At 44.0% G+C, this 20,773-nt stretch overlaps 1 protein-coding gene across 1 annotated transcript in view; it reads right to left on the reverse strand.

Moving 5' to 3' along the window:
* Nucleotides 1-2,349, reverse strand: part of HNRNPLL (heterogeneous nuclear ribonucleoprotein L like) — a 34,855-nt gene extending 32,506 nt beyond the window's left edge. Inside the window, exon 1 of the mRNA XM_087823485.1 lies at nucleotides 2,149-2,349. Coding sequence (XP_087679611.1) covers nucleotides 2,149-2,334 — 186 coding nt within the window. The 5' untranslated portion in view covers nucleotides 2,335-2,349. The remainder of the gene's footprint in view (nucleotides 1-2,148) is intronic.
* Between the last annotated feature and the right edge of the window lie 18,424 nt (nucleotides 2,350-20,773).

Below are 20,773 nucleotides of genomic sequence, written 5' to 3' on the forward strand. Positions count from 1 at the left end.
CAATATGGATTCTACTGTTAAATAAAAGCAATTCACTCTCCCATAAGAAACATTAACAGCAGTAAGATAAACAAAAATTTGAATTTATAACTCAATCTGTATATATTAGTTCCTGCCTGGGTAATTTCAAAGCTGCATTACATTAATCACTGAACTACAACTTCAGGTATGGAAGGCATGTAGATCAACTTTCACATTTTACAGACTAAGAATTCAACACAGTTAACTGACTTTCCCAAGGTCACATAGATTGCATGGTAGCTAATTAAGACTTCTGACTCTCCCCGAGTCCTGCCTGGTGCTACTTCCACTTCTAGATACAACTCTCTCCGGACGTATCAATTCTATATTGTTTTCTTCCCAACATCCTATACTACTGGCTTAATGTTTAATCTGTTTTTTTAAAAAAATTTCTAAACTAACTGTCCTTCCAAGATTAACATTTAATGGAAGACATTTCGTGATGCTGCACAAAAACTCAAGCAAGAGTTTGGCAAAAGAAACACACTGACCCAATGAATCTAAATATCAGTTATTATATTACTGTTTCCAAGTTCCATAATGAAATTGGCTTTAAACATTTCTTTAAAGAAATGTACTTTCTTTATTCACACTTCCAAGTTACATTTTGAATAATCCAAATAGCTAGGCACAAAAATCAAATGTAGTATCTAGCCATAAGAAAACTAGTTTATTTAGAGAAGAGTTCCTTTTTTAAAAAGTGTTATAACCTTATCCATCATATTATCATACAGTATTTGGAAACTCTAACAGAAGTTTCGGGACTACTGATCAGAATTTTTTACGCAAAAATTCAGACATTAGCTAAAAAGCTTTTAATTTGCCTCTTACCAAAGGTGAAAAACACTTTAATATAGAACATGTGTATAATTTCATAAATATCCAGTATGGTTTGCTTTTCAAAAAAATCACAATGAAAGGGAGGGAGGGCAAAAACAATGAAAAAGAAACAAAAAACAAAAAAATGAAAAACAGAGTCACGCCCCAGCCGTTTTGCTCAGCGGTTAGAGCGTCTTCCGAGGACTGAAGCGTCCCGGGTTCCACTCCGCCCAGGGCACCGACCTTGGCTGCAGGCTCCGTCCCTGGCCTGGGTCTGGTCTCCAGCTGGAGGCAACTGATGCGTTTCTCTCACATCAATGTTTCTCTCTGTCTCTCCCCCTCCTTCCACTCTCTCTGAAAAGCAATGGAAAACACATCCTCAGGTGAGGATTAAAAAAAAAGAAAAGAAAAAGGAAAATAAAATCAAATCACGGTTAAAATGTGTTAAAGGTTTAAAGAACATCTAAGTCATTATGACAGCTTAATGCACCAATAAAAGGGGCAAAAACAATTGCTTTGCTTGTTTCCTTAAAGTCTGAGTTCCTATTTGCTACGGATAAACGACTTTCACATTCCTTGTACCTCCAGCTAACACTTTTGATGAGAGAAACAGGAATCTAGGAACACGTGTTTCATGCTCCTGGGTTCAAGTCCGTCTTCCGCGGGGAATAAACTGTCCATGAAGAACCGAGGTGCCTTTAAGGTGTGTGTTCCCCCCCTTGAAAGTAGGGACGTCCTAACACGTACCGATACATTGTTTTCAATGTAGAGCTAAAAACTGTCTTAGGCAATAACCATAAAACTGGGTAGCAAAGCATGCGCGCCATACCTGCCCAGAGTAAAAAATTTAAGATAAACCTCCTCTGAACTGCGGGACGTGAGCGCTAGAGCGAAGCAAGTCACTCGCGGAGGCTCTCCTACGAACCTGGGCGAGGAACAGGCGCCGCCGCCCCGTGGCCGTGCCCGTGGCCGTGGCCGCGGCCGCGCGTGGATGCTGCGCGCGGAGGAGGGAAGGGAGCGGGAGGGCCGTGCGGGGCCCGCCGGCAGCCCCGAGAGTCAGACCAACAAAGAGCCCCCCGCGCCCCGCCGCCCCTCCCGCGCCCCTCTCCAAGTTCAGGGCCCGCGGCCGGGATGGCGGAGACCAGGCAGCGCAAACAAGGAAAAAGCCCCGAAGAGAAGAGGCAGCGCTTCCCTACCCGGTCTGCGCAGCAGGAAAGGGAAACAAGGCGGGCGGGAGGCCCCGGGCCCCGTCCCCGCCACCGGGCCCCGCTTCCCGGGGGGCCGCCGCGGGGCGCCGCGCTTTGTTACCGGCTGTGAGAAGCTCCGGCCGCCGCCGCCATCGCCCCCGCCCCGGGGCGTCGCTTCCCGGCGGTTCTCGCCTTCCTCGGCCGAGTAGTCGATCTCCCCCTCCTCGGTCTTGAGGCGCTTGGCCTGGCTCTCGTACTCGCGGTCCTCCTCGTACGTCTCCCTCGGGGAGGAGGAGGAGGAGGACATGGCGACGGCCGGAGGGACCGGCGGGCAGGCGGGTGGGGGTGGCGGCGCCGCGCGGGCCTCGAGCGCCCGTCAGCCTCCGCCGCGGACGGCGCGTCTCCGGCGGCGTCTGCGCGGCCCGTCCGTCCGTCCGTCCGTCCGCGGGCCGGCGCGCCCGGGGCCGGGGGCTGCGGCGCGCGCCCGGGGAGGAGGCTCCCGACCGGCCGCTCCCTTCCACTAAGGAGCCGACATCCAGCCTCACCCGCTGCGCCGTCTCCGCTCCCAGCCCGGGGAGCGAATCTAAGGATGGGACGCGACCGCGGCTTCCGGTCTTCCCTCCTCCCCGGATCCGCTGCCCGCTGCCCAGGCCGAGCCTCCGCCCCCGCCCCGCCCCGCCCGCGCCGCCGCCGCGCGGATCGAATCCAGCCGCAGCCCGCGGGAAGCGCCCCCCCACCTGGGGCTCGCTCCCCATTGGCAGGGGGAAAAGTCGACCGGGCTTCCCATTGGCTCTCAAGGCCGTTCGTCAAAAGCCCCCACGGCCGGGCCTCGCCTTCCTCCCGGCTCCGTCGCTGCTCGACCCCGGCCCGAGTCCCGGCCGCGCAACGCTCCGCGCGCGCCGCCCGAGGCGGTTGCCCCCCGGCGGCGGTTGGCGCTGTCGGGCGAGCCCGAGGCCGGCGCGCAGGGAACCCTGCGGGGCGGGCGGCCGGCTGGCAGGGGTCGGGGCTGCGGGTGTTAACCGCCCTAATCTGAATGCTTTTATTTGTCATGAAAAAGAGGGAAAACCGCTGAACTTACTGCAGATGTGCCTACGCAGCCTAAAACTCGGGGAGGGAGGAGGGTGCCGGAGCCGCTCCGGCACCCTTCTCCCCGCGCTGCGTCGGAGTCCGATGGCAGTGGGCCCGGCCCTAGCGGAGGGAGAGGCAGTCGGCACTGACGAGCGCAAGTGCGGGTCTGCGGAGGACGCGCCGCGGGGCGGCGCCGGCACCACCAGCGGCACGCGCGGGCCATCGGCATCCTTCTCCTCTCCGACAGTCGCAGGGGACTTGCCTAAGTTCCTGCTCCAGTTGAATGTTTTAAACCTTCTACGTAAAATGTCATCATCCCAACCCTTTCCTGTAGGGACGATCTATTTCACATTATTTTTTTAAACCACGAAAGCCGATCGCAACTCCCTCTGCCATGTGGAGCCCGGCGCTCCTCCTCTGCGGAGCCTTGAGGACTCCTCCAAGCTCAGCCGGCGCTTTCTCCTTTTGCAGACGGGCCCTTTGCACCTGCCGCCTCGCACGTTCTGTTTCAAAGACTAAGAGTGCTTGAAGACAGGAACTGTGCTGTTTTCATCTTGGCAAACCTAGTTCCTGTGCAATTTCCGAAACAAGTTAGGGCTCAACTATGCCGAAGGGGTGCCGAGCAATAGCTCCTCTGCAAGTCTCATCGCCAGCCCTCCCTTGGGGAATAAAAATCCACTATGTCTTCCAGAAGAGTCACCGGCAGATCTAATGCAACCTAATGCCCTCTGTGACTCAGTCCTTGGAGGATTACCAAGGATCCATACCCAGCAATTTCACTTCTAGGTATCTACCCAAGGAAAACCAGAACACTGGTTTGAAAAGTAGCGCACCCTTATGTTCACTGCAGCATTATTTTCAATAGCCAAGGTATGACAGCAATGCAAGTGCCCCCTGCCGAGGAATGGATAAAGAAGTGGCACACCTGGCCGGGCGTGGCTCAGCGGGTGAGCGTCAACCTAGGATCCAGGTGATCAGGGTTCAATTCCCCGTCAGGGCACAGGCCCGGGTTGCGGGCTCCATCCCCAGTCGGGGCGTGCAGGAGGGAGCCGATCAATGACTCTCATCATTGATGTTTCTGTCTCTCTCTCCCTCTCCTTTCCTCTCTGAAATCAATAAAGATATATATATTTTTTAAATTACATTAAAAAAAAAAAGTTGTGGCACATAGATATAGTGGGATATTACAGAACCATGAAAAAGAACGAAGTCTTGCCATTTGCGACACCATGGATGGACCTGGAGGGTATACGCTAGGTGAAAGAAGTCTGAAAGATAAATACCATAAGATTTTACTTATATGTAGAATCTTTTTTAAAAAAGCAAAAGGAACAGATTCCTAGATGTACAAAACAAACTGATGTTTCCCAGAGGAGAAGGAGGTGGGGAAAGGGCAAAAAAGGTGAAGGGGAATAAGAAGTACAAATTTCCAGTTATAAAGGAAATGTCATGGTGATGTACAGCATAGGGAATATAGTTAATAATAATGTGATAACTGCATAGTGTCAGATGGCTACTAGACATCGTGGCGATCACTTCGTTAGGTATATGAATGTTGAATAACTATGTTGTATACCTGAAACTAATATATTGTATGTTACTATATTTTATTAAAAATAAACTCACTTAAGTGTTTCCATTGTTCTTGTCCCTCACATGCTTTCGTGAATGTGGTTGTTCCTTTCCTAGGTTTGGATTATTTCCTCTCTCAGTCTAGTTCTTTCTCCTTTCCAAAACATTTTTTTAAACATCTTTATTTGTTGCTGACAGTGCTTTAACACGGTGTTTTGTACTTTATAATTTACACTGACTGTCATTTTGGAATCCAATTGCAAGCTTTTTCACAGCACCATAGAGCTATAATCAAATTTATGTGTGGCTGCAAGTAATCACTAACAAAATAGAACTAAAAAAAAACTAATTAGGAATTTATTTTGAAAATTAAGATAGAGTGGAAGTGGACAGGAGAAATATGAAACAGGGAGCTGCAGAGCTGGTTGCAGATGAGGGAATGTCATTGGCAGAGCACTGGGAAGAATGAGAGGAGCCCGAAGGCCTTATACAAACTTCCCAACTATTTCATGTGGTGATGAAAATATTTTAAATTCTCAGAGCCTTCATCCAACCTATGGATTCTACCAGGTTAGAGTGCAACTCCCACACCATCAGTAAGGAAACGTGCTGCTATACTCAGCGTTTACTTCATGAACTATAGATATAAGTCAATATCTACCAGTATTAATTCTTTTTTGGACTAGCTCAAATCAAATTGCTAGGTAAAAAAAAACAAAACAAAAACAACTGAAGAAGTAAAACTTAACATGTTTAAAGAACAAAGGTCAGTACACTGACCTTGGGTGACCTTTGAGCCTGTTGCCGATGCGTTGTTCAGACTGTAAGTAGATTCTTTGATAAAGAAAATACAAGCTAGCTCACCACTCTACCCTGAGAAGAGGAAAAGAAGCGCATAAGTTATATTCTGCATAATTTAACTTAGACGAGGGAAAGAAATAATATACGGCCAGTAGTCAGAATGCCTAAGAAACTCAGAAACTGCTCCTAAATGACGACCATCTGGGATCTTTTGTATGACTACATACAGCCTCGGGCCAAAGGACCAATGGTCTGAATGCTTAATTAGTTTGGCTGCTGTTGATTAGGGTAAGAAGCAGCCATGAACTCCCTATGCCACAATTCAAAGAGGATTCAGGGGTTATGCTAGAGTGGGAGACAGGTCCGGAACAGGCCTGGGAAAACTGATGGTCAAGGTCCTTTATAATCTATCCCCAAATTGCCCTTTAATTTTAAATCTCATTGCTGACTATTTAAAAGATGTTGCACTAAATGATGAAGGGACTAAAAAACTATATGAGCTGGTCCCTGCCTTTTCAAAGCTTGCAATCAAGTTGAGGAAACAAGGTACATGCCCAAAGGATAGGCTACAAGGCACAAATAATATACATGTAATAATAACAGCCTTTTACATTGTACCAGGCACTGTGCTAACTGCTACAAAGTCATGTCAATAAATTCTGACAGAAGCCCCCTAACAGAGGCATTATTACTGTGCCCATTGTACAAGTAAAGAAATAATGTAGGAGAGATTGAGACATGCTCTAGAAGACATACTTAGTAAGCTAGAGAGCCAGGATTGGAACCCAAGCAGTCTGATTCCAGAGCCAATACCCTTCATCAAGATTTACTGCCATGAACATATAGATTTGATTTAAAGTCACTTATCATGATACTAATTCATTCACTAATTTCTACCAGGGCATATACAACTGTAATTATGGGAAGGAGTGAATAAATTATAGTTTTCACCATTTTTTATTGGTATAAGGAAATTCAATTAGCTTCCACAGGAAATTACAAATATAATACACAGTTTGAGTGTTTGTTTTAAAATGTAATTTCTATAGAAAAGCCTCAGAAATTATGAGAAAGTGTCACCATTTTCTGATGGATATTGTCATTTGAACAGCTAGAGATGCAAACTATGAGCTTCTCATACCAAAATTCATTTTCCAATATTCTTGCTACTACATTGAAAATACAAAACTTTTGTTTCCTGCCTCAGCTCCTGAAAAAATCAAACTAAATCTTCATATACACCTTATCTATGAGCCACATTTCCAAAGGATTGGAACCATATAGGTAGATTTAATTAAGACACGTTTAACGTAAGTCCAGCTTAGAACAAAGTCCATTCAGAGGCAAATCAATTAGTTCCTATGACACTTTGTCAAATTCAGAGTACATTATTTGTGATGATGTCATGTTCCTTGTTTGACAGAGATCATCAGGAAAGTGGCACTGAGGACTGGTGCCCAAACTAGCTCCTGTAATTCCATCCGCATTTGGTTAGTTATGGTGAGAAGCAGCCACCGTTCCACCAGGATGCACCCCACAGGAAGTGCCTCGAACACTATTAGCTCGCTGGGTAGTCAAGCATAACCACAGTGGTATTCTCTTTCAGGCGCTATCATCAGCACAGCTGCTTTGGGGCTAGAGCTGCCACTGGGTTTAGCCTCTTTAAAAAAACAATTTGTGATTAATCTGCAAAAATAAAACAATGATCTGAGAAGGACTAGCATATACATCAGATTCTTGCTATCAGTTATAGCTACTTCTCCTAAGTCTTAGAAATAATATTTAAATTAATTTACTTTTCTCTCTGACTCAAGTGAATTGATAGTGCTTTAGAGACCTTTAAAAATATTCTTAATAAAAAGATTAAAATCATGTCATTCTGTCCCCAGTTGAGAGTAAGTAGAATTTATCAAAGTAAATTCGTTTTGCATGTGACAATATAGATAAAACAAAATTAACAGATAGTTGCTCACACTTAAAAAGGTACTGAGAATGTGAAATAATTGGGAGCGATTAGTGACTCTTAATAACTTTGTTGTTAAGTATGAGCTCTCAATTCTTTTCTGCCTTTTTTTAATGTGAGCTAAATAAAAATATCTTGGAAATGGCCCACCTCACCCCAAGAAGTAGGCTGTAGTTCAGAACTACATCATCACAGCCACCTCCAGGAAGCCACCAGGATCAAGAAACTGCCACTTCCACAGCCCGCTCCAGAATCAGACCAAACCAACTGTCATCTGAACCAGCAAAATGGATGCGCTGTCCCACGCTTCCTGACCTTCACAGAGCTAATGACTGAACATTGGGGCCCCTACAGAAGAAAAAAAAAAGGCTCCTCACCATGCCTATCAGAGAAATAGCCCTCCAGGTCTTACATGGAAGTATCTGATTGTTGAGACCTAGGCACTTCCATAATAATAGCTGCAAGAGAGTCTGGAAGATGTGATGTTTGGCTTAGAGGCCTCTGCGGTACAGGAAGGGGACTTGAAGCTTGAAGGGCGATGCAGAGCCTGTTAGGTGCCACCCTCCCCACCTCCACACTCACCTAAAGAAACTGAATGTTTGGTTTAAGTAGACCACGTTTTAACCTGCACACCTGTAGGATACTAAAAGGTCATATGTGTGTATAGATACGTGTGTGCGTCTGCGTGTGTGTATGAGAGAGAACATGCACACTCCACAACGGCAGGAAAGTTTTAGGATCGAACCTCAGATCCTAGGCAGCACCGTTTTAGTACAATTTCTTCCCAAAGAGGAAAAAAAATGTATATATGCCCATATAGACAAAACTGGGAGGGAATTTGAAAAAATTTAAAAGGTGCTTCTAATATGACGATAAAGTTATTTAAGCTTTTAAACATTCTTTTTAATATTTTTGCAATAAAAATATTAAGAGGGTTAAAATAAAATTGAGTACTGTTATGATTTACAAACTCTTCTAAGGGGTTTAATCTTCAGATTACTATACATTTTGTTATTAGAGATGAATTTTAATCTCACCACTATAATCATAACGTCAAAAGAAACTTTATTCAGATTATTGCAAAATCATTTTTTAAAAACTCAAAAAGTCAAATCAATATGTGCTTCGGAGGGGGAAGAAGGACAGGAAAGCTCATTAACAGAGGATGTGATTCTTCTTCTGCGGAATGCTGCTTGGAGCTAGCCCACGTTCAGAATTGCCACTGAAAGGAAACTTTGCACAAGTAAAAAAAATTCAGAATTATTTCACCACTGATCCCGTCACTGGATCTGGGTAAGAACTAAAATGTATGTTTGGCTTCAATGGGAAAGTATCTGAAAATAATTTGACAATGCCCAATTTTGTCCATAAAATGTGTATTAAGCATTACAGCATGTAACATTTGCAGAATGCTTTACAGCGTTTCATTCTCTCTTTTAAGCAATGTGAGTGCAAGAAATAGAGCCTCAGTTATGAATATGTGCTGAGTAATTCGGCAAGTATAAAATGTAGAACAAAGAAAGTGTAGGCTACTCGGATACTGTAGGGTTGGGAAAGAATAAAACCATTATCAGCCTTTATATAGCATTCTGTTCCTTGATCCATTGGAACAGATGATTAAACACTATTTCTGAAAGCCTTGATGGCATTATTCTAAAAAGCGATTTATCTGAGAAGCAGGTGATCTGGTGAACCTAAGACTTGGCAGAGAGGGGCATGTGGGCGGTTGACACACAGTCTCTCCTGTTCTGGGACATATATTTGAATCTGTAAACAAACACAGGGGTGTTTGATGCTTGACTTAGTTATGCCTGGAAGCTTGTAGAATGTGGCAACTCCACCCTGCCCCACTTGGTTCTGTGGACTCATTCGATCCTTGTGAAAAGAAGCGACAGAACCAGAAGTTGAAGAAACTTTCTCAGGATACTTTGTCAGACTAGGCACATGCACCACTGTTTTTGTTTTGAGACCCAGGTCATAAAGGACAGAGCGGGCTGGGGTCATTGTGTTTGTTTCCTTCTGAATGGATGGAGCAAAGCTAGTATAGCAAGTGCTGTATTGGATGGAGCAGCAGAAAAGTAGCTCCAGGGGACCAGCAGCAGGGTCGGTGCCTCCTTCAAAAAAGTTCTGAACAAGGGACCTCCACCAGGAGACTGGACCACCACAGGGACATGAGCAAGAAACCCACTCACAACTTCCAAATTAACTGGTGAAGATTTCGTGAGAGGAAGTTACTGAAGTTTTTTAGGTAGGCATATGTTTTGAGTCTGACTTTTTTGGTTCCACTGGGCCGACTAGGTATATGAACATTTGGACTCCATCTAATAAACAAAAATTCCCTACCAGTTCCCAGTTTTATATTCCATAGGTATTCCTCATTTTATAAAATAAATATTTCAGAAAACTTGACTGTATATAAAATGTAAAGCAAACCCTATTTTCTTATAAGTAGCCATTTTTAGGTATAATTTACATACACCGTGACCATTCAATTCTTCTCCAGTGGGGGAAAAATTCCAATAAGTTGGATTAAAAACTTTTGATAATGAAAAGACATTGAGATGAAGGTTAGTCAGACAAGCCAGTTGGCACACATCCCCTACTAAGAAGTGATTCCTCTACAGTTAGCCACTGCCATGGTCTTCATGCTCACAGCTACCAAATTTCTAAGCTGGGATTTATAAAGCCTAAAAAGAGTGAGGCTATAATAGCATCATTTCTGCAGGTACTATGATCATCACACCAAATTAATGTGTACTTAAAATTATATAGAACAAATCAGTTCCATGTTCACTCAAAAAGTTTATAATGTTTTACAGTCCATGTTGGCCAGCACACAAGGATAAGATTCTAATCCATCCATGGTAAATGAACCATGGACATCTCTTTTTTTTAACAGTCTGGTTCCTTCCCCTTATGATAGAATCCTTCTTTTCTGTGAGAAACCAAATCTAGGTGTTTTAGTTGGGGTTCAGCTCTCACTCAGGGCCACACAGCCATCCTCACAAGATTGTGCAAGTGACCAGCCCAGGCCAAGTAGAGTTCCCCCTTTCCTTAGTGTCATTGCCTGTTTCAGAGGTGTATATGTGACATAGCAGAACATATCAGAGTCACCTCCAGGAGTGTTTTTTCAAAGCTATTGGGAAAAAGTCTTCTTTTTGATGGATTTACTAAACTGGGAGCATAGGCGTCTAGAACTGAAGAAGCCTGGAATGAAACTGTGAGAGGTAAGCAGAGCTGGGAGAGGGGGAAACAGTCCTGATGACATCATTTGAGTCCCTGGATCCAGTTATGTCTGAAGCTGGCTCTATATTAACTCTCTTTCCTTCTCCTATCATCCACTCTGGAGGAGTAGGCTCAGCCATTCCAATAGTAGAACAATTTGCCCAGCTCAGCAGGAGTAAAAACTACCAGCACTTCCAAGGCCTGAGTTCCTGGAGTTTCCTTCCAGACAGTGGTGCCAATGAAACAACTAGTCAGACGCTACAATATATGAGCCCGTGATTCCTTGTCTTCATTAACGTCAACCAATCAGGGAGAAAGACATCGGGTTGGAAGTACCTGGCTCTCTCAATCCCACAAGTTTTAGATCATCCTTGTTACAAACAGAAACTGTTTTCCTCGTGATATTATTCTAATACGTAGCCAAATCATTTCTAAAGTTTCTCTGCAAATCATTTCCAAAACTCTTCTCCAGATAGTCCCCCAAGGTTCAGTTCACTAGCCGACCTGTGGTTTTGCCCCTAATTGTTATTTACTCATTTGCAAGTGGTCTTTGCCTTTATCACTGGGAGGCTGTTCCATCGCCAGAGTGACTGTGGGGAAAGAGCACAGCACAACCTGAGCGAAGCCTGAACCACATCAGGTTCACTTCCCGCTGTGTTCTTGGTTCCCCTTGCTTTTGTGTTCTTAAAAACAGACATCCTGCAGTTCCTGCCCATGTCTCTCTTTGTTTTGTTTCTCCTTCCAAAACTACTGACTCGCATGTTTACTTTGCCCTGAATTTGCTAATTTAACTTATTTCACTTCTACTGACTAATGTAGGTAGCTTCCCTTCTTCCTACATAATAGATAATCTTCCTGAATTTCTTTTATAGACCAAAATTGTCCATTCAATCCTCTGAACCTACTAACTTTGATAAGACAATAACTTCTTTTGCTTTAGCCTGTTTGGGCAGGGTTTCTTTCACTAAAAAATGGTTCCATTTCCTGCCACAATCTGCTGAACTATTAAACCATTTTCAGGGGTTTTCATTCCTACAGCCAATTATTGGGATGCTCACTACTGAAATTCCTGGGATTCAAAGTCAGGTTGACTAGAAAAAGGAAGGAAAACATGGTAGAGTGACCACACACCTGTGTGTCCCCCCCCCCCCCCAAACACCAGTAAAATTACAGTAAAGAAATACAGTGAAACGTTATTAGCCCCTATAGGGGAGCTCACGGAGATGCATATAACTCCAGCAGCCAAGGTGTGTGCGAAATGTTGGGCTCTTAACTCTCTGTAGCCTCAGGCTTGGCTGACTTAGAGGACTGGAATGCAGCCCAACGATAGCTGGTAACAGGTACAGGACAGGCCCCAGGAAGGAGGCTAATGAAGGCGTAGAGCGTGGTAACGGCCTGATGCTATCTGTTAACTGCTATCTGTTAACTTGGGAATGCGTTGTTCTTCCTGGTTGTCTATGTGACTGCCCAGCACTTGGCTTTACTATTAACATCCTATAAAACGAGAGCCTGTCCTGAAAGGGGTGTCGGTTTTTTTCACAGCCCACCACCGTGTACGTAAGTTTCTCCACTTAAAGCTCTTACGGATTTGAACAGACGATGCGTTAGTTCTTTGGAATTGATCCTGAATTGAGACATTTGAGGTTTCCCCCCAACAGGCTCCAGCAGCAAAATGGAGAGGAACAGAAACAAAGAATGTTCAACAGGCTTATAGAAGATGGAAAGTGAATGGAGAAGTCACCACCAGCGTAACAGAACAGGAGAATTTGGAAATTAAGCAGAGGGGGAATTACAATGAATAATGAACTTGAAACTGAGACTCTCAGTAACTGGAGGCAGGAAGGTCCACAAAAGGTGGAAGTGAAGGTGTGACTAAAATTAGTGGGATTGGTAGACCACATGTGTAGAAAATGGTTGGACTTCTAGCCCCAGGTCCCCTTCCCAACTCTCAAGTAGCCAAACAAATATTCTCCTCTCTACTCACCACCCCACCGGAGAATAGAGATTCATACTCTTGAGAAATTAACCCAAGAGGCTCTGGAGTTGGAGTCTAGGCTCCATGGAGGCAAGAACAAGTCATAGAGTTGAAATCTGGTATATTATTTAAGAAGCTATATACTGAACTATGGAATCCTCAGGCTCCTCCCTGTCCTGCTCCCAGAATGCCAGCAACCAGCATATACCTATCTTTTCCTCCACCCAAGCAGAGGTTTCTCCTCTGGAGAAACTGGACAGTTCCAGAGAAAAGACCTCCATACACTGACATCAGAGGGTCTCTCAGTGGAAATAAGGCTGATTCACTACCCAATCATCCTACAGCAAAGCCCTCCAGGCAACAAACCTTGTCCATACACCCACTTTCCAAAGAATTTTTCACAAGTCAGTCTTAAAAATTAATGGCCAGCCAATGAATCCAGACATCTGAGGGAAACCTGCACATGAAAGGCATATCCCAAAATGCACAGAGAAAAATGAAATTCAAGCCCATGGAAACCAGAAGGTCTTGACCCTGGAAAGAATAAAGTCTAGTTACGATCACTGCTTGTGAGGATGTTTGACCAGCAGAATTAGCACTACTCTGCCCTCAATGTCTCATATCAGCTAGGATTACATTCAGTTGCAAGTGACAGAAAACGGGACCACAGTGGCTTAGACAAATAGAGCCACGTGCTTCTTAATCACAGGATACATCCTCAGACACGCAGTTAGGCGACTCTGTCGTGTGGACCTCATAGAGTGTGCTTACCCAAACCTCGATGCTATCACCTACCAGCATGTATGTGCCACACTTTTAAATAATGGTAGTGCAGTAGGTTTGCTTACACCAGCATCACCACCAGCCCACGAGTACCCATTACGCTATGACATTATAACGGCTATATCACCAGGCAATGGGGATTTTCCAGCTCCAATATAATTTTATAGGACCATTGCCGTATATGTGATCTGTTGTTGACCAAAATGATGCATGATTATAGCCGTTTATTTTCCTCACGTAACAAGAGGATGGAGGTAGCGGCTGCAGGCATTGGTTCAACATCTCAGTTAAGTCAGAGATGACACCTCTGTGATTTTCTCACTCTGACTCTGACGGCCCAAGATGGCTGTTGCTCTTTCAGTCATCACATCCCGTTCAAGGCAGGAGATGGAAGGAAGGAGCCAAAGATGGTGCCAGATGATGGCGATATCTTAGTGGCCAGAACTGTATCACATGCACCAGCACCAGCACCAGCACCAGCATATTCACGTCCAATAAAGGCTCATGTCTACGCTGGGATGAGCCATTGCTGCCTTAACAAAATCAACAAGAGAAAAGAGGGAAACGTTCACGGAAAAGGTAACTAGCAGTGCCTACTGCAGCCTTCACATGGAAAAGCACTTCTCTGAAATGTGCTTGCTATCTCACATCTTACAGGATCACAAGTGATTTTTAAGTAGCTACGTATCAGAAGAAAGACCCGGAAAATGTTCGTGGAGATTGTGGTGTCTTCCAGGCTAGAAGAGTTGAACCTTTCTATAGATGACGTCACTTAACTGTCTTTCTGGTAACAAAGTTTAGGAAAAATCCACAGTGTCATGGACACTTGAGGCTAACACTGTAAGAGCATGTAACATTTTCCAGCCTCATTTCTCCTCTCTAACGTAAGTTTTGGGTCTCTCCATGCCTTATATACGGTGAATGGTGGCTCACCAACAGCATCAGGAACAGCGCTACCGCAGTTCCTGCCAGGATCCTCATAAGTGAACGTATGTAATTAATATCTACAAGTTTCAAATGCGGCGGCAGGAAGCATTCTGTAGACGTCAATGTGAACTTGCCCTTGCGCATCAACAGCTCCCACTTTCGTGTCCAGTCCAGGCTGTGATGAAAACTTGTTCAGCTCTATCCTGCGAGACCTGAAGCTCCAAACACAGGGATCTTTGTTTCGTTTCTATCGACAGTGCCAAGGACAGCGCCTGATATGCAGAGTAAGCCTCAATAAATAGTTAAGCGAATCAATGCATCCCCCGGCTTCCTCTTTTCTCTCTGCTTCCCTATTCCACCTCCCACTTGTTTTGCAGAAGAAATCCTTGTGCACTGACGGTAGGATTGTAAACTGGTGCAGCCACTATGAAAAAAACAGTTGGGGGTTACTCAAAAAAGTTCAAAATAGAACTACCATATGACGCAGCTATCTCACTTCTGGGTATTTATCGGAAGAACACAAAAACCCTAATTTTAAAAGATATATGTACCCCTGTGCTCGTTGCAACATTATTTATAATAGTCTCGGTATGGAAACAACCTAAGCATCCAGGGATGGATGGATGGATGGATAAATGGATAAAGAATATGTGATATATACACAGTGGAATATTACTCAGCCATAAAATGGAAATCCTACCATTCGTGACAATATGAATGGATCTTGAAGGCATTATGCTAAGTGAAATAAATCAGACAGAAAAAGGCAAATACTATATGACTTCACTTATACAACAATTGTCTAAAGAAATTGTGGAATCTAAAGAAACCTGACTCAGAAACAGGGAGTAGAATGGTGATTGTCAGGGGCTGGGAGAAGGGGGGGAAATGGGAAGATATTGGTCAAAGAGTACAAACTTCCAGTTATAAGATTATTAAGTTCTGGGGATCTAATGTACAGCAGGGTGACTATAGTTAACAATACTGTATTAATCCTTGAAAATTGCTAAGAGGGTAGATCTTAAATGTTCTCACCACAAATTTTTAAAAAGGTAATTATGTGATGATATGGAGGCGTTGACTAACCTTATCGTGGTCATCATTTTTCAATGTATATGTGTATCAGATCATCACCTTGCACACCCTACACTTCCGTAATGTCAACTATATGTCAGTAAAGCTGGGGAGGGGTGGAAATGATGTGCTTGTAGAACTCCTTTTCTCAAGGCCCATTTTACATCCTTTGATGCTGGTGATAACAGCCTCACGCGGGCACACTACCGGCTAGTCAGCTGGACAGAAAGCCTGTTAGGGAAGCAGGTGTCGGCGGCAGCACAGTCTGCTGTTTTCCAGTGATCATCACCGGGAGAGCTGCACTGGACAGTCACTAGTCTAAACCAAGAGTCCTCACATGGGAAGTGGGCTCTACTAAAACCAGGAAAATGCCACTTGAGCCTTTGGCAGCCATCAGCCAGTCCCGTTAACAACTTACTTCCCTCACAACTTTCACAGACTCCCAGCCCCAACAAAGGGTCAGGGGCCAGCATCAGCCCCTTCCCTCCTCTGCTGCAGGCCACGCGGTCCCTCTGGAGAGGCATTCCTTCCACCCGCACCCCCTCCACTGTGCCCAGCCCACTCCAGTCTCTCCTGAGTCTTTCAGGAAAGTCCTTAGGGGTATAGATCACTGCTTTAGAGGGTGGTAAAATCAGGAGTGTACCTGAATCTAGGTGGCACGTCACATCACAGTGGCATTGTATAATTCTTGGTGGCGTCACAAGGTGTCCTATGCTCAGTATAGTGGCAGTCTGCCTGCAAAGAAAACCAGTAATGAAAATATCATGTAATGGGTTGAGAACATACCACATGCCAAGCATTTTGTTAAACTCTTTGCATATATTAATTCATATGTGTCATTTTTACAGCCACCCTGGCAAGTAAAACTCTTACAATCTCATTTTACCAATGAGGAAAATGAAGCCAGGAGGTTAAATCGCTTGCCTAAGGTTACACACCTAGTAAATGACTGTCAGAATCACATTTTTTTTCTCACACCGCAGGCAATAAAAAGCCACTTGAACTAAATTAAGTCCTCACCTCATATGCAAAGAGAAAATTTAACAAGAGTGTTACCAGGAAGCCAAGTGTCAGGAAGTAACATCACGCATCAGGAGGGACCTGAGCCAGGAAATGGAAACTTATCAGGAGCAGCGAAAATGCCAGAATCCATGCGAGGGCACCTTGTGGTTAGGCGCTTGTCTCTCTTCCTTTCTTCCTTCCTCGAGGTCGCTAGCTTAGTTCTCCGCATATTTTCTTCTTCTGTTTCATTCTTTTCTATGCTCAGGCATAGGCTCTGCCCCAGGTGTATGTGCGTGGCCCAATATAGTTGCCCCCACCCCCAGCCGGCAAGTTTACTTTGCTATGTTTTAAAGAATGATTTATTTTATTTTATTTTATTATTTTTTTGAAGAGAGTGGAAGGGAGGGAAGGGTAGAGAGAGAGACACACATCAATTGGTTGCCTCCTGAGTGTACCCCAACCAAGGCTAGGGATCGAACCTGCAACCCAGGTACATGCATTTCACCGGGAATTGAATTCCGTGAACCTTTGGTGCACCGGCCGACACTCTAACCACTGAGCCACACCAGCCAGGGCAGAATAGTCAATAACTTTTCAAAGTACTAAGACTGAGCATCATTCATTATGGAAAAAACAACAAGATAAATCTGTAAAAGATCGGCCCAGAGAATTAGGAACTTTGAGATGAAATTGTAAACTGTCTAGATGAGGCAAATTCCCCATTTGTCCTGTGTCTTATTTCAAGTAACACGTTTATGAAAGACCACTAGAAAAAAGGCTATACCCTTGCACTGAGTTTGACCTTTCTCAAAGCAGAATGTGGTTTTGCTAAAATAAGAAAAGGGTCTATTGAGGTCATGCTGTACTTGGTTGTTATCTTATAAAATCTGGCAGTTTTGTCCTAAACCTATCCACAGCGCTGACAACTCCACAGACACATTTGTTTAACTTGGTGCCACCACTACTGATGCTTAATTTCATTTAGGAAACTTCATGGTCTTGGGAAACCACAGTTTAGATGTATAATGTGATTTTCTATGGGACAATTAAATAAAGAATTTCTGAAGGGAAAAATTCTAAAAGAAAGACTCATTGAAGGAAAAATTTACTGAAAATTTCCGTTAGGGGAAATTTCCTATGTGGCATGAATGCCTTTCCCCTCTTTTGTCAACTCTTATAATAATTCTTTTTTTAATAGACTAAAACCTGTTGAACTTCACATTTTGAGAAGAAGGAAAGAAGGAAGGAAAGGTCTTAAAATTCTGGTGGAAATAAAAAAGGACTACTCAATTATGCTAGGGGCTCACCCTAGACAGAATCGCAAGCACATTTCCTCAGCTGCTATTGTACCTCCAGTTTCCTACTTACATGTTTTCAGGTTGTTCCCAGCCAGATGTCAAACATGAGAAGTTCTTGTAAACAAATCCTCATTAAGATGGCTTACCTTTCTAAGGGAAATTCACGTTTCAAAAAGAGACAAAAAAAAAAAAAAAAAAAAATCAAAAGACCAAAAGGAACATAACTCTGACATTTGGTGCTTTTGAGAATGCAAGAGGCCGGTAGGAAAACATGCCCACAGGTTGGTCACCTACGCCACCTACTTAAGGTTAGTCCCAAATCCCCTCAGTTCCTGAGGAAAAGAATCTTGATTATTTCTTCCTTAAAGTAAAGTAAAAGGGAAAATACTTAAACCGACAGCATATAGGTCTTTGGGGAGGGGAGTGTTGAAGCCTAATATACCCTGAAACCATGGCTCCAAATCATATTTCTTTTTTTTCTTTTTTTAAAATATATCTTTATTGATTTCAGAGAGAGGAAGGGAGAGGGAGAGAGGTAGAAACATCAGCGATGAAAAAGGGCTGCCTCCTGCACGCTCCTGATTGGGGATCAAGCCTGCAACCACCGGGAATCGAACCCCTATCGCCTGGATCCTAGTTCGACGCTCAACCTCTGAGCCACACCCAGTTGGGCTCCAAATCATATTTCATGAGTTTCATTTAATGCATCAAAATCTATTTAGCTATTAGATAAGAAAGATTCACAAAGGGTTTATAGAAAAATAATAAATGAAAATGGCTACCACACCTGATGTGCACCTCAGTACAAGAAATAATTAATTCTCCTAATAAGAAATGTTCTTTTTCAGTTACATGTCAGCTCACTGTGTTATCTGGATCAGAAACAATGAAAACTCCCACTGACCAGAGCAGATTGTTCGTTAGATTTTTATTTTCTTACTTAAAAAAAATGTGGGGCATCTCAGAGAACCATATAAACTATACAGGATAAAAAAAAAATCTAAAGAAAGAACATTGAGACAAATGACAGATGAAGGTTAGAAAATAAGGACATGATGTGCTTAATACACAAAACCACGTCAGGGGAATCTTTCCCGGTCATTCAGCTGTATATTAGCTTTTGAGCTTCTAGCAGCCAAACAAGAGGAAAACTTGATCAGTTAGAAAGTCAAAAGCCAAGTTGGGAGTCCGAGTCACAGGGCCCCCCAAACAGGGCCCAGATGGTGTTAGGTGCAGCATCATGCGTTTATTCGAGCTCTCCTATGAAGCTGTTACTCAGGATGCAGAATTGTAGCAGGGGGAAGACAAGACATACTGAGGAGAGAGGCAAGACACACTGCTCACCAAACCTGGTGGCCAGAGGGGGTCCACAGACCGGTGGCAGAAGGGCTGGCCGGGGGGGATACAGCTTCCACCTGGCTCATCTCCATCCAGCAGGGAAAACTGTCCTAGCACCACCGCCAAGAACTTCATACAAAAATAAAAGAAACCCGGCCGGCTTGGCTCAGTGGTTGAGCGTCGACCCTTGAGCCTGGAGATCAGGGTTCGATTCCCAGTCAGGGCACATGCCCGGGCTTCGGGTTCGATTCCCAGTGGGGGTTGCGCAGGAGGCAGCCGATCGGTAATTCTCTCTCATCATCGATGTTTCTCTCTCTCTCTCTCCCTCTCCTTTCCTCTCTGTGAAATCAATAAAAGAAAAACATACTAAAAAGAAAAGAAAAATATTCATGATACAGAATGAAGAAATAGCAGAAAGTGAGAAATGAGCTCACAGGACTCACAGCAAATTCATGGTTGACAGTGCAGGGCATGAGGCAGGAAAGGGAATGTGGTCACTTTGGGGGTCGATGGTACTTCAAATGTATTGGGGGATATTTTTTGACGTACATAGAAATACACATAAAGGCTAAAATCCCACGTGCCAGCACGCTAACAACTGTCAATCCCGTGAGGTGCGAAAACTTGTTATTTTATACTTACTGTGTTTTTAACTTATTTAGAAGAGACTGCAGTAGACGGCGGCACATTGGTAGAGGATTCCTGGAGAAGAGGAGTTTTGAGGCAAACTGTAAAAAATGGACTCGGGAGGGCCTCAGGGGAGAGGTTCCGGAGTCAAAGGCTGAGCAGCTTTCTGTTTGGAAACAGCTCCTGTTGTTTCCGAAGTCAGGGATATAAAAGCCACCTGTGCAGGACACTCAGCCTCCATTCATGGAAACACAGAGTTGAAAGTTATATCACTTATTACTAATAAAAAAGGAAGCAAAATAAAAGCATCTCGGAATAAAGAATTTGGTGTTTTCCATGACTCAGCCTCAAATACAGCTTTGTTTCTTGAATCTTCCGCGCTCACCGTCACCCATATCTATGCCATCATTATGTCACTGATTACCTTGGAATGGTCTAGAAACAAGAAAGAGAGAAGGGCAGGAAGGGAGGGACGGGGAGGAGGTGGGCAGAGGCTGGGAAGGCGAGAAGAGAGGTGCGTACCTGTCCAGGTAACTCGCTAATAGGCAGGATTGTCGTGCATTCTAGAAAAGCAAGAGAAAGCAAGTAAGTCCACAATAGACGTCCTACAACATCGTCTCAGAAAGTACGACGTTTTAGATTCTGAGGAACAGAAGCAAAGCTTGCCCTAGAAGGACACATGGCAAGTCTCTAACCCTGTGATTACAGAACACCTGAGCATTTTTTACACTGTTGGGTTGGCCATTCCTCTGAGTATGTGGCTACAGCAAACACCTTCCACTTCATGGTCCAATCCTACTTGTATCAATTTAAGTTCCTTTTTTTTTCCCCCCAAATTTCAATTTCATGGCACTTTATTAAAGTTCTGCTCTATTTAAAAATGGCAAGCCCATTTTAATATCATCGCTATTGTTTTTTTATGTTTGCCTTTTTTTTTTTTGCTTTATCGAGGTATGGGTGACAAATATCAATTCAAGTTCTTGATGTCATTTTGGTGTTAGAGTCCTTTTATTTTTAAAGATACTTCATTATCTCGGTATCTGCGGGTCCCGCGTATCAGCAGAGTGAGACAGGGGACACTTGGCAGTAGATG

Source organism: Miniopterus natalensis, chromosome 13, assembly GCF_054644295.1.
Source record: "Miniopterus natalensis isolate mMinNat1 chromosome 13, mMinNat1.hap1, whole genome shotgun sequence".
Taxonomy (NCBI): Eukaryota; Metazoa; Chordata; class Mammalia; order Chiroptera; family Miniopteridae; genus Miniopterus; species Miniopterus natalensis.